Raw genomic sequence first — 14645 nt, forward strand, 5'->3', positions numbered from 1 at the left:
TCAGAGTTCCTCTAGATTCTTAATCATATGCAGAATTTTGGGGCCATGAAAAATATGAATGTTTCAAGTCTTCATTTCCTCTTAGAACTGCAACAACCAACTTAAAAACCAGAGTAATTCCCAGGACCCGGCGGCAATGAACAGACTTTCTGACACCACTCACTGCACTTCACAGACTGGGAGACTCTAGCAGAGACAAACATTCCAAGTATAATAAAAGGCAGAGCAGAAATTGAGCCACTGGTTTTACCATGACCCAGACTAAAAATTCCTCAAAACTACATACACACCTGACTGGTGTGGCACAGTGGATTGAGTACCAGCCTGTGAACCAAAGGGTTACCAGTTGGATTCCCAGTCAGGGCACATGCCTGGGTTGTGGGCCAGGTCCCCAGTTGGGGCATGCGAAAACACAACCACACATTGATGTTTCTCTCCCTCTTTTTCTTCCTCCCTTCCCTCTCTCTAGAAATAAATAAAATAAAACCTTTTTTTAAAAATGTGTTTTTCTTCCTTTCTTCTGCTACTGACTCAGCAATGTTCTGAACTATTCAACTTCTCGGTACTGTTTTGCCATGTATACTGCACTCCTGTGTATAAATCGCATCCATATTTTGGCCCAAACTTTCAGGGAAAAAATCTTTCATTTCATTTTTTTAATTCATTTTTTATTTATTTATATTTAGAAATAAACCAATTATCCCATTCCAGGGTATTATTTTACATACAGATATCATTACTGCTTTCTAGAGTTACACTTCTAATGCATAAGCATGAGAATTACAAACATTTATGTAGATATAGAATTAGTGTTATTCATGTATAGTGCACACCCTTATTTTTCCCATTTTTCCCTCAAAAATTTGGGCAAAAACGGTGAGCATTATACACCACAAATACAGTACCTTAGTAAAAGGAATTAGTCTGCATACTGAAAAGGTAACTTTCCCCATGCACATTAACAAACAGATGTACAAGATGGTTAAAGTAAATGAGTCTCAGAGGCTGATCAATTCAGATACTCTGACTAATTGGACTTTCTGGACCTACAAAACTAATGACCAGACTATCTATGACAATGACTACACCTGGATGTTACTAACCCCTACCTAGGGGACCAGCCTATCTATTAAAATGAATCTCCCACTCTTTCCAGTCAACTGCCACAGTGCTCCAACATAAGGTATAGAATAAAAGAAATAAGGTCAAGGACAAAAGGACAAACCTTCCCACCAATGATGAGACCAGCAGAAAAGTCATGATTCTTTCCTACTTTTCGGAGAACCTCAAAGGTCTGATATGCTAGCTCTCTTGTAGGTGATATAATCAGAATGCCCAGCCCATCTGTTGAAGTCCACTGCAGACGATATAAGGCTTCCAGCACCTGAAAAACAAATTCATGTTCAGCAAGTCCTTAGAGAAGACAGCTTTTTGATTCCTGAATCAACCTTGCCACTTCAAATCAAAGGTACCTTCCAAAGAGAAGGCATACCACACACAAGTATTATTATCCAATCAGAAAGAAGAAACTGCTTTCTTTGTTTTTCCTTCCAGCCACCAGAAGCATCCTCCACCACGTCACAAAGGGAAGAGAAAAGAAGCCCCACAGCAGCTCAGCTGCTGTCAGAGCCACGCTACAAGGACACCAGCAATCAGTGCAAAGTAAGTGCAGCCCACGAACCGTTAAAACAGATTTCGGAAAAATATGTGCCACCATTTTCTGAGCAGAAACCACACTAAAATAAACTCACGCCTTTGCAGCTACTGTAGTCATAAAGTGACTAAAGTGATGATTTTCCAGTTGTAGAGTGACACCACTATAAAAATTAGGATTTAAAAGAAAAATGGTTTGGCAATACTAGAAACAAAACTTAAATGTGATCCTTTCTGAGCCAAGTATTTTGTAGGAACTAAATTATGAAACCAACTGCATAACTGAAATATAAATGAATTCCTAAAAGGTTCTATTGTTTTAGGCTCTAAAGGACAGATATCAATGTCCCAGAAAATTCTCAAGGAGTGACCCGATTTTCTCAAAGTGAGCATATTTCAATTTTATCATAAACAAATGGTAAATATAAATGTAACTGGTAGGTTTGTGAGGAGTACAGAAATAGTATCCCCCACCAGTCTTACAGCAGAGCAGAACCATTCTAACCGCCACCCTGGAACAGCCCACATCTTCAGAATGTAATTGCTTGTCAAGACACAATAATTCATTTAATAAGTTATTGACTGCTCACATGTACAAGGTGCTATGTTAGGACCTGGGTGAAGAAGAACACACCTGTCTGATAAACCTTGCTTTCTAGCCAAGGAAACTGAAAATGAAATAACTCGACATAATTAAGTATTTCTACATAGGCACAAAATGTCTTAAAAATCACATAATAGAAAATATGACCTCATATAAATAAACTACTCACTGGAACAAGGAAAGCCAAAGTCTTGCCAGATCCAGTTTTGGCAGCTCCAAGAACATCTTTACCTTGCAAAGCCAACCCAATAGTCTGCTTCTGTACCTCGGTTACCAAACGGTACTGGGCTTCTTGCAAACCTGCAAGTGTGAAGAGAAGGAGAATGACAATTTAGAAAAATTCCTGTAGAATTATGGGCTGAACTATGCACCAACCCCTTAATGTTGAGGCCCTTACTCTCCCCGCCCCAGTACTTTAGAATGTGACTGTACTCAACGATAGTGCCTTTCAAGAGGCTACTGAGGCCCTGGATAGGTAGATCAATCGGTTAGAGTGTCATCCTAATACACCAAGGTTGCAAATTCAATTCCTGGTCAGGGCACACACAAGAATCAACCAATGAATGCATAAATAAGTGGAACAAAAAATCGATGTTTCTCTCCCCCTTCCTCCCTCTCTCTCTAAAATCAATAAATAAAAAAATAATAATAATAATTAAAGAAAAGGTGATTGAGTCAAAAATAGCCCATTTGGGTGGACCCTAATCCAATCTGACTGGTGTCCTTATAAGAAAAAATCTGGACAAAGAGACACTAGGGATGTGATGCACAAAAGGCCAACCCCGTGAAGAGGCAGCAAGAGGGCAGCCGTCTCTAAGCCAGAAAGAGGGCTTCTGTAAGCCGCTATGACTCTGAAGAAAACAATCCTGTCAGCATCCTGATCTTTGGACTTCCGGCCTACAAAACTGAGAGAGAAAAAAATCTTTGTTTAAGCCACCCTGTCTGTTTTGTTCCAGTGGCACTAGCAAACCAATAAAAAGGTGTCACATTTTTGTTTGTTCTCTAGCTTATTTTAACATCATTAGGTTTCATTTTAATTACACAGAGGCCCTAGCATCTTGTTTTTTCACTACTGTTCTTTAACTAGTTCAGAAAGGATGATAACAACAAACTGGTAAAACTTAAATGAACTAATATCATTTCTTATAGGTTTTTGTGACATTAAAAATTACTTGCCATAGTAAGATTTTTCAGGTTGAACTTTTTCTAAGCCTTTTGCCACTTATAAAAAGTATCCAGGTTCTTTTCGAGGGTACTAGATACCAAGTTCTGACAAGCCAGCAACCTGCTAAGTTGTCTCCCAGTTCAAAGCATTCAGCAAGTAACAGCAAGGCAGATCCACCAGAAACGAACACACCTGACTTCCATGACAAATATGGTAATGCTGTCTTAGCTAGTACAGCCACTTTGTGTTGCTGCATGGACACACACAGCAACACAAACTGGAATAGAGTGGAACCTGTCCCCTGCTGGCAGAGTCACCCCAAAGGAATGGAGAGATGAGAAATCATCCCAGCTGGTATAACTGTCTCAAAACCAATTCATAACTGATGCCAAGTGAAGGCACTGTGTACCCATTAAAATATGGCATGATTGAAGACATAAAGTACATTTAAAACCTTCCCCAAAAACAAGCATCAAAAAATCCAACATGTCCCTAGATCATGGTTTACCTACCTTTCAATGTTTTCTTAGATAAGGGGAAATCTGAAAACCTTGTAATTTCATTTGCATTTATCTGAAAAGAAAAGAGGGACTATGTCAGATAAGACAAAATAACATACTACATAATGCATTTGTTTCATAACAACCTTTTTTTTGGGGGGGGGTCCTAGCTCACCATTGGTACTACAGGATTAAATTCAATCACCAACTCTAACTGATAACTATTATTCCTTTTGAAAGGAAACATGCCTTGAGGAAGCTATTATCCAAAATATAAGTTTGTAACAATTTCAAATGACAAAAAAAAAGCCTTCATTCACTCAATACATATACTGCTACAATACCTTGAACATCCTGCACCTCTAAAGTGTTAACCCAGTAAGTCTGATAATCACATCAATTTTAGGAAGAAAATCTACTTTCAGCCCATCCTTCAAGGAGTTATCAGTTTAAAAAATAAGAGGTATAATGACTATAAACCACAAACCATGGTGAGAATAGTTCTATTTACACACTTTGGAGAATAGATTTAAGTTAGTTGGAGAAATCTATCGTGTTAGCACAAACCTTTCAAAGTTTAACCATAAACCAGTGGCATGGGAAATCCAACCTGACAACTACTCATTTGGGAGTATGTTGAAGGAGAGGCATTATTTAATAATAACCAGGGAAGTGTCTGTCACACTCTGAAGCCACATTAAGTAACCCTGTGTCCTTCAACTTCACATTATCTATATGCATTATTGATATTCTTTATTGGCATCAACCCAATTTTCTGAATTTCATTTTGGGTCCTCAGGAGAATTATTTTACTACAGATGCTGAAAGCAAAACTACTGTTCAAACCAGCTGCCAAATTATTCATGATTCACAGAAGGGGAAGGCTGCATTTGTAAGGTTCATTTATTTAAATTATACTCCAGGCAGTAAGGGATGACAGCCTGTATTTCATTTTATAGTCTACACATCTTCCTTCCCAAGATTTTTACTGTAGCCCACACAGCATTACTCTCTGGCCTCCAATGCTGAAATCACACACATTTAAACATTACCTAAATCCCTATAAATCAGTCCAGACAAAATTGGAGAGAAGACAGAATCAGTGTGCTAGCATTAGAAGAAGAAAATTATCTCATTTAGAAAATAATCTTCCAAAGGACACTAAAATTAGGTGCAGTCCATATGGTCCACCCTGGCACGTGTGCTAGTAACAGCCAAAAAGCTGTTTTCACAGATAATGGAAAGCTTACAGAAGCTAGACAGGCAACACACTCCTCAATCCCTCCCAGAGATACAGTACAGGCAAAGGGGCTATTCAAATGAAACACTGCACACCTTTCTAAAGTCTATTAACCTCGAGGGAGAGTCTGGAAGAATACGGTCCCAGCGCTCTATCAGCCACGACAATGTAAATCTATAAACTACGGCCTTACAAAGAAGTCACCAAAAAACCAAAGGACATTTCTATTTTGCTAATGCTCTAGAACAAGGGCCAGCAAAGCATGGCCCACAGGTTCAATCCAATCTGGTGTCTATTTCTGTAAATACAGTTTTACTGGAGCACAGGTACAACCGTTCACTTACACACTGTCTATGCAGTTATGACAGAGAGGGCATCATGGCCCACACCTAGTACAGGCATACCTCAAAGCTACTTCCGGTTCCATTCGAGAATACTACAGCAGAGTGGGTATCGCAATAAAGGGGAGAAGTCTTTTTGCTCATGGAGGATCTTGCCTTCGGTTTGTAAAAAAGGAACACCTGTGAACCACTATAAAACAAGGTATATCTGTATTGACTGGCGCGTCACAGAAAAGGTTTGCTGACCCTGTTCCAGAAGACTCTCAATTATATTTCCAAGAAACCACAGCAGAGGACAGCTTTGGTTCCCACAAACAAAATAACACTCTCCTTCCCGTGCCCTCCATCCCTTCCTTTTCTTAGAAAAAAATCACTCCTGTGTTTCCAACCTTCACACTCCCCCTAAAATCTGGAGCATTCTTCTGCAATCAAAGAACAGATGTTTCAGGTGGTACCTGTTAAAGACTACCCACATTGGTGAGTAAGTTGGCGGAGGAAGAGTGAAGAATACAGTGGATAATCACTTAACCACTCTCTTATTACAGGCACATCTCGTTTTACTGTGCTTCACTTCACTGCTCTTCACAGCTGTTGCATTTTTAACAAATTGAAGGAAAGGCCCTCCACCAGCAGCAAGATTACAGCTTGCTTTATAGTGATGGTCTGGAAAAAACTTGCAGTGTCTCTGAGGTATGACTGTGTACTTCTCACAACTCTCTTCTTTCTCACAAAAATGAATAAATGCTTTTACCTCCCAAAGCAGAAGAAAAAGTATAAAAACCTAGAATGTTCCACCTACTGCAATCAGTGAAGAAGAGCAATCTTCTTCAAATTATACCAAAATTCTGATTAAGAAAAAACAAACCTGGATTACAAGGCACAGTGCCTATACAGCACAGCTGATTACGATGTGTCATTCAGCAACAGTGAAAAGTTGCTCAACATCTCTCAGAGCTTCAGTCCCCACCTCTCCATTAGTCGCTCCAGAACACACCCTTTCCGTGGTGGCCTTAGAAACTCATCACCCAGATCTCCCCCTGTGAGGGGCACAGCTGACTGACAAAGCCAGCAGCACTGGAAACGCCATGCTCCCCTGGCCTGCTCCCAGTGACTGAACACAGCAGCACTAGGGCTACAGACGGATTCCAGGGACAGGAAACTCTTCTAATGGGCAACTCTGGCTCTCACCACCTGAAGCTTTCTTCAAACTGTGCTGCAACCTGAGACACTTTCTTCCTGTTCCTCCTTCCATCCTCTCTCCTTTCCTTTCCTATTTCTGTTCCCTCTCCTTCATGTTCAGACATCCACCCGCCCCCTCCCCAATAACTCCCCAACTCACTTCATCCCATCTTGGCATCTGCCTCTCAGCGGACCCTAGACCTAGACTCTACCAAGAATCTCCTAAATGGTCTTGGCCTCCAGACCATTTACAGTTTGGATACATTCTCTAACTGCCCCTGCCACACCCCAGAAACACCTCACTACTTCCAGATACAGCCTCCAAGCATGGCCTCTACAAATTTCCCATTGCTGCTGTACCAAATTACCACAAACAGTTGGCTTAAACCAACATAAATTTATTAACCTACAATTATGGAAGACAGAAGTCCAAAATGAGTCTCGCTCAGCTGAAGTCAAGGTGTTGTCAGGGCTGCATTCTTTCTGGTGACTCTAGCAGAGACCCCACTCTCTTGCTTTCTCCAGCTTCCAGAGGCCGCCCACTTGCCTTGCTTATGGCCCCTTTCCATCTCCAAAGCAATGAACGGGCAAGTCCCTCTCCTTTCACAGCACTCTGACACTGACTCTTTCGCCTGCCTCCTTCACATTTAAGGATCCTTAGGTGATTGATTACACTAGGCCCACCTGGATAACCCAGACCAATCACCCTATTTTAAGTTCAATTGACTAACAACATTAATTACCCCCTAACATGTAACTTATTCACAGGTTCTGGTGACATCTTTAGGAGGCCATTATTCTATCTACAACAGCCTCCTAAACCAATCACAGTCCACCTCCAACCCTCTTCTCCAACCTCATCTGAAGCCAATCCAGGAGCATAAACCACAATCCAAAGAATAGTTCCCCTTTCATAAGACATCGTGTATTTTCACATCTTGTTGTATTTCCTCATGTTGCTCCCTCCTCCTTGAATGTCCTTGCCACCATTTTTTACTGGAGAATACATCATTAAAGAACTAGTTCCACTCACGACTACCACAAGCCAATGAATGGACAGTGTGCACACTACACAAAGGCCTCTGGTAAGGCTGAGGTACGGGGATGAAATCCAACCCACATTCAGCTCCACCAGCCAGGCCTCAGGCTACAACCACCGAGAGGACGGGTGCCCAGAAGAAACACATTTTTCTAATTCATCTGGCCATAAGGAGGCGCTGTACAGAATAACACAACCTTCCCACACACACACAATTACACCACCCTCTAATACCACAGCACTGTACATTATTTATTACAACATTTGTCAAAATGCAGCTATCCTACCTACCTCACTAGGGACATAGACAAGTTTTATTCCATCTACGTGTACACAGACCTCAACAAGTACCTGTCAAACTGCTTCAAAATGTTTCTAAATCATATTGCTCAGTGAAGCTATTGAGCACCACCTGTGTACTACTGTGCTACAATAAGTCTTATACCAAAAAAATAAAAAGTCTTATACGCAAATGCTGGGAACCATACAGTGAAGGTCTGCCCCCTAGTTACCTAGAGAATAACAAATCTTCTTTGATGTACTCTAGCATTGCTAGCCCTGGATTACACTCTGCATTTTTTCCTCAACAAGGTCTTAAGAAAATATTTCTAAAACTTAAAAAACTAAAACAGAACAATACTTAAGGGCAAAAAATGGTTTTCAACTTAGTGAAAAGGCTGAAAAGACGTAAACATTTCTACACTGCAACACAGTAAGTATAGTGCTTTGGAGCTCTGGCGTCAGATTTAGAGTGCTTAGGTTAGAACTTTTCATTAACTTTTTCACTTGCTCTTTAACCTTGCACAGGTTATTTAACCTCACTGGACCTTAAAGTTTCTTCACCTGTATAATGGAAACAATCTCATAAGGTTGTTTGTTGTGAAGATATGGCACAAGTCAATGTATTAAAAAAGCTGAATAAATTTAGTAATTTAAAACAAGACACAAAAAGAAGGGACCAATGTTATCAACTAGAATAAACCCATCTGGAAAAGGTCACTAAGCACCAAACAACATCTAAACACCAACTGAGCACCTACTCAAAGACAAGCACTGTATGACCAGTCTCTGAGGAAAAGACAGATGAGTAACGAATGGTCTCTGACTTTCAGAGGTTTATGGTCTAGTGGGAGAGCTAATAAAGAAGCCAATCATCACAGCCTGGTGATACATACTATAATAAAGGTATATACAAAATACTACAGAACCACAGCACACCTAATTCTACCTGCAGAGGGCAGGAAGAGAAGTTGAAATCTTGATGGGCAAGTAGGTGTCCCCAGTGTGGAGGAAGGGGGTCCTCACTGCAGTGGGAACATCAAGTACTAGGAAAAGACATGTCAGGGAACACAGCAATTCACAAAACTTCAAGCTGTCTGTTCAGGTATGCCTATCACAGACTGCTTGCTTTACATACATTACCTCATTTAAGACTTACAGCACCTTTGGTGGTTAAGAATCTCCACTGAATGAAGAAATTGAGGCATAGGAACATTATCAAATGTCACTAAGTCAATACTCAAACTGAGGTTTAAACCAGGTCTGCCTGACCATAAATAACTTACTCTTTCAGTCAAATAGAGCACACTGACATTAATTTATTTGACCATTTTCCTGAAAGCAATTGTGAGCCAAGGAAAAGATTTGATCAGGAGTTAAGTGAGTTGATATTCATCTTGGAAAAAAATCATTCTAGCAGCAATATAGAGGACAGAATAGAGAGAGATCAGGCCTAAATGAGAAATCCCATCAGCCACCTGTTTTAGTAATTGAAGTTTTGCTGGAACACAACTAGTATTTGTAGAAGTATTTACACGGCAGCTTTTGTGTTACAGTGTCAGAGTTAAGTAGGTCCACCCTCCTGACCTGCAAAGCTGAAATCATTTACTATCTGGTCCTTTACAGAAAGTTTGCTGGCCCTTATTATAAGCAATAACTACTACAATAACCAGGCAAGAAATGATGGGGCCTGAACTAGTGCACAGCAGTGGAGATGGAGAAGCATTTGAAAAATTTAAGAAGCAGAACAGATCACCAGTGTGACTGATGGGATATGAGTGGTGAGAGGGAAGTCTCTAGGATTACTCCTAGGTCTCTAGCTTAGCAGTCTGCTTAGATGGTAGGCTAGGATGTGCACGGCTAAATAACAGTCCCCAAATACGTCCATATCCTAACCCCTAGAATTGTGAATGCCACCTAATATGGCAAAAGTGACTTTGCTCATGTGATTAATGATCTTGAGATTTAAAGACTGTCCTCAATTACCTGGTTGGTCCCAGAAGTGTACTTATTAAAAAACGGCAGAAGTACATTTGACACAGAACAGGAGAAGGCAATATGTCCAAAAGGGCACAGATTGGAGTGATGTAGCCATGAGCCAAGGAATGCAAACAGCCCCTAGAAGCTAGAAGAACCAAGAAACTGTCCCTTAGTGCCTCCAGAGCAAGTGTACCCTTCCTCACACTCAGTGAAACTCAGTGAAATTTTGGCCCAGTGAAACTGACTTCATTCTTGTCTTCCAGAACAGTGACAGATTTCTGTCATTTTAAGCCACTGAGTCTGTGGTAAATTGTTACAGTGGCAATAAGGAACTAATATACAGCACTGTGAATTTAGAAAGAAAAGATAATGAGCTCAGTGTTGGACTTTTGGCACCTAAGACATCCTATGACACAGGTAAATACATCCAAGAAAGCCAGAAAAAAAGGATACAAACCCAGAAGAGCTCTGGGAAGAACACAAGAAACCATTTGTCCAAACAAGTAAATCTTGGGATTATACCAGAGAACAGAGTGGGAAGAAGGAAAAGCTGAGGCTATACTATACCTCCTAATAATTCCAGTTTTTGATGAAGAGTCAAAAATACAGAGTCTGGCACAAATAACACCCCTTTTTTACTACCAAATCATAAGCATATAATTCTGAGTGTCATAACAATATCACACTAAAGCATACCACATGACATTTTAGGTGAAATGTTCAAATTAAAACTATAAATTATTACACCTATATTATTAACCTACTAATGACACTCAAGCAGGGGTTACTTCTACAGAACACTGGACAACCTAATAATAATTTACTTTACAAAGGCTTCTTGAAGTGCTATGTATATAGCAGCAGTAGTAATAATGTAGCAGCTAATATATGCAATATTTATGTGTCAATCATTGTGCAGAATGCTTTGCATGCCCTCCTAACAACTCCACACAACTTAAATGGTAAACATTATGCCTTTTAAAGACAAAAAGGGGGGAAAGCCAACACAGTAACTTGCCCAAAGTTACTCTATGCAAAAGACAGGATTAGACTGTCATCATCTTAACTCAAAAGCCAAAACAAACTCTAAGCTCTATCTAACCTTGATCAAAGAGTTTAACACGCATAACACATTGTAACTTTAATTCCAGAAATGTTCCACATGTTAAATCCCTGATTATGCTGCACTAGAAGGGGGTAATCACTGAGAAGCTGTGTGAGGTGGGTGGGTAAAGGTCAAGAGACATAGGAAGTAGAGGGAAGAAATATACAGGTACTGACTGCCCCAAGGAGCCTGTGTGGGGAAGAGGTCAAGAGATCAAAATACTAACTACTGGAAAATTCATCTAGGAATATCAGCTACGAGGTGGGATGGTACATACTAGAAACAGACAGGGAGTTCTGTTTTTCTACACCAATTCTTGGATGGGGATATAAAGCAAATAGAGAAAATGAGATAGGCAAAGGAAAGAAAATGGATAAAGTCAAGGCACGCAAGTCTAGCATAATGGTTAAAAGAGAAGGCCTTGGAATCAGAAGGACATAGTTCTCGGTTCCAATTCCACATCACCTACTAAGGTTAGGAGAAAAGTTTCTTATCCTTTCGGAGCCTCAATGTTTTCATCTGTAAAATAGGAATAAAACCCATATCTCAGATCAAATCAAATAATGTTAAGCACATCCTGAGTGGCTTAAAATGCAAGTGTCATTATTACCGTTATTGTCATTAGTATTATTATGCACATTATTAGAACTATTACAGCATTAATCTCCCTAACTCTTAAGTACGATTGCATTCCTACTATTTTATCAAGAACAGTGTGGTGAGCAGAATAGCAGCCAGGACTTCCCAGAGGCCTGGGTTGTGGCACCAAGCAGACCACCTGTAGGTAACCCCACTCCCTTCACCAGCCCAGTGGAGTACCAATGACTCCCCAGGCCTGGTCCCCACTGACCGATCCGCCCCCTCCCCTCTGCAGCTCAGCATCACAGCGACACGCAGCCTAGCTGCCGGCCTATCCCACTTGCCACCCCAAGTGCATCGGCCGCAGCACCGCGTCCCCTCCCCAGGCCAGCCTCACCTTCCCGTAGCTCTGCACGAGGCGGCTGATAGTCTCGCGCTCGACCTGCCATTCAGGCTTCTTCAGCTGCTTCCTCAACTGCTTCTTTTTACTCTGCTTATGGCTGTGTTTCTTCTTCCAGCGGTTGAAGCTCTGCACCGGATCGGGCGGGGGTCCCGAATCTCGAGAGTTGGCAGGTTTGCCCATCGCAGAGACCAAGGCTGAGGCGGCGTCGGAGACTGAAGCCGCAGCAGCCCAGACAGCTCCACACACCAGACGCTCCCGGCTTGGGGAGAAGACGCGGAACCAGCGTGGGGGAAAGAGAACTGCGGCGCACGCGCGAAACCGGAAGCCCGCCCCCAAGCTCTGAACCCGGGTCACCTGCCAAAGAAGGCTATAAAAAAGGGGATTGTGATTGGTGACTTGAACACCTCGGGGCGTGGCGGAGCAGTCCCGAGGGAAACGGAGGCGGAGCGATTTGAGTAAGAAGGTGGAGTTGAGTGGCGGTAGGAGCACGAGGGCTCCTTCAACTAGTGCTTCTGCGCAGCTTGCTGTTACTATGGTGACGTCAGAACTGGTTAACTTTAATGGGCCGTTCACGCCTGCGCGGTGTTTACAGAAGCAAAGCGTGTGCGCGCGCGCGCACTCACTCACACCGCGGTCTGTGAGTTATATAACTTTAAGACTGTTTCCCATATTGCATCCTATGGAGCCAAAGGATTTACCCAAAAATGAAGCAGCCATTTCGTAATTTCTAATTTTCATCCACTACAGGGTACCTCCCTAGGAGTAAGAGGTTTTTTTCCCCTTTTTTCTGCCTCTCCGACTCTGCATACTGCAGGTAACTGGAGCAGACTCATACTGAATTTGCCTTAAAATGCTATTATGAAGACAAAGTGATAACTAAAAATAACAAATTAAGGAAACATTCTTGGCTATTCAAGTGAATTTGCTTTCATTGGATGGCTTTTTGGCACATTAACCTACAGGATTCACAGGTATACAATGGATGGAGGTGAAGACAGAGTTGTGGCAAGGAAAACAGGGAGATTAGGTTCAAAATTCACATGGAGTTTGGGCCCTCAAATTCCCTTTCCAACTCCACATGACTACCCCGAACCACTGTCCACCCTCTACAGAAGTCTTTGTGGGGTAGAGCGCATGAACTAGATAATTTCCACACACAGTGTCGCTAGATGTGGTGTAAAGCTCAGTGAGAGGAGGTTATATTAAAGTATATAAACATCTATAAAAAATTAAAAATAGAGCCACCTATAATACAGCAATTCTGCTTCCGAATACATACACAAAGAATTGAGAGTCTGGAAAAGATATTTGTATACACGTATTCGTAGCAGCATTATTCACAATTGCCAAAAGATGGAAGCAACCCAAATATCCATCCAGGAAAGATGGATAAACAAAATGTGATGAATGCAATGGAATATTATTCTGCCTTAAAAAGGAAAGAAGTTCTGACAATGCAACAATGTGAATGAACCTTGAGGACATTATACTAAGTAAAAGAAGCCAGTGCCAAAAAGAAAAAAGAAAAAACAACAATAATGTATGATTCTACATATATGAGATACTTAGGGTAGTCAAAATCACGGTGAAAGTGGAATGGTGGTTGCCAGGGGCTGAAGGAAGTGGGCCCTGGGCAGTTACTGTGTAATGGGTATAAAGTTTCAGTTTTGTAAGATGAAAAGAGTTCTGAAGATTAGTTGCACAACAATATGAATATTTAGTGCCACTGAACTGTATACTTATGAAGGTTTAAATGGCAAATTTTATGTGTATTTTACCAAGTTTTCTAATTGTTTTTCATTTTTGTGAGGTATACATACAGAACAATGATGCTCTGAGGTCTCTCATTTTTCTCCTCAGGCTGAAGCAGTCAGGGATGTATACACCTCGGCCGGCACCCCACCCCCACCCCACCCCCTCCAAAAAAAAAAAACCCTAGAAAATTAATCTCTAGGGAAGCTGACTGCCTTAAGACCTGGATATAACCGCGGTTAAGCAGCTGTCCAACAGATGGCAGGTCACTAACCTTCCCACTGGCACTTCAGTGAAATCTGCCAGTTAATAAGCCCTTCCATGCACTCATTGCTCCTAATCAGCCTTATTCAAATATAAAAGAATAGCCAAAGACCATCGAACACTTCAGGAAATCCTTTAACTTAATAGTTAAGAGCTAAAACTAATAAACCAATGCAGGGAGCAAAAGAAATCTTTAAAAAGTACTATTAATATTCTAGAAAAATAAGGCATTATATCCATGAATAAGAACAGAAACTATGCAGAGAATGAAATAGAACTCTTAACAGAAGTCATTTTGTTTGTCATATAAATAAAATTTAAACATAAATTAGAAAATTCTTTAGGATAGTTTTTATGCTTATTTTCTCCAATACTTTATTTTCTATAGAAATGGCCCGAGACAGGCTTTCAGTTAGGACATTGATGATGTTAAAAAGTTTTAAACACATTTGAGTTTTGAGGAGGGGTTTTGGATCAGGTACCCAGTAAGGACACATGAGAGGCATCTACACATTGATGTTTTTCTCCCTCTCTTTCTCCCTCCCTTTCCTTCTCTAAAATA

The 14645-nt window shown here is 41.0% G+C and overlaps 1 protein-coding gene across 1 annotated transcript in view; it reads right to left on the bottom strand.

Annotated features, from left to right (window-relative positions):
• DDX10 (DEAD-box helicase 10) overlaps window positions 1-12365 on the bottom strand; it is a 263094-nt gene extending 250729 nt beyond the window's left edge. The window contains exons 1-4 of the mRNA XM_053670437.1: window positions 12062-12365; window positions 3935-3995; window positions 2427-2557; window positions 1226-1384 (exon numbers count right to left, since the gene is read on the bottom strand). Coding sequence (XP_053526412.1) covers window positions 1226-1384; window positions 2427-2557; window positions 3935-3995; window positions 12062-12247 — 537 coding nt within the window. The 5' untranslated portion in view covers window positions 12248-12365. The remainder of the gene's footprint in view (window positions 1-1225; window positions 1385-2426; window positions 2558-3934; window positions 3996-12061) is intronic.
• Window positions 12366-14645: the final 2280 nt, after the last annotated feature.

The sequence above is a fragment of the Artibeus jamaicensis genome, unplaced genomic scaffold, assembly GCF_021234435.1.
Source record: "Artibeus jamaicensis isolate MK-2021 breed Jamaican fruit bat unplaced genomic scaffold, CSHL_Jam_final contig_585, whole genome shotgun sequence".
NCBI classification, from domain to species: Eukaryota; Metazoa; Chordata; class Mammalia; order Chiroptera; family Phyllostomidae; genus Artibeus; species Artibeus jamaicensis.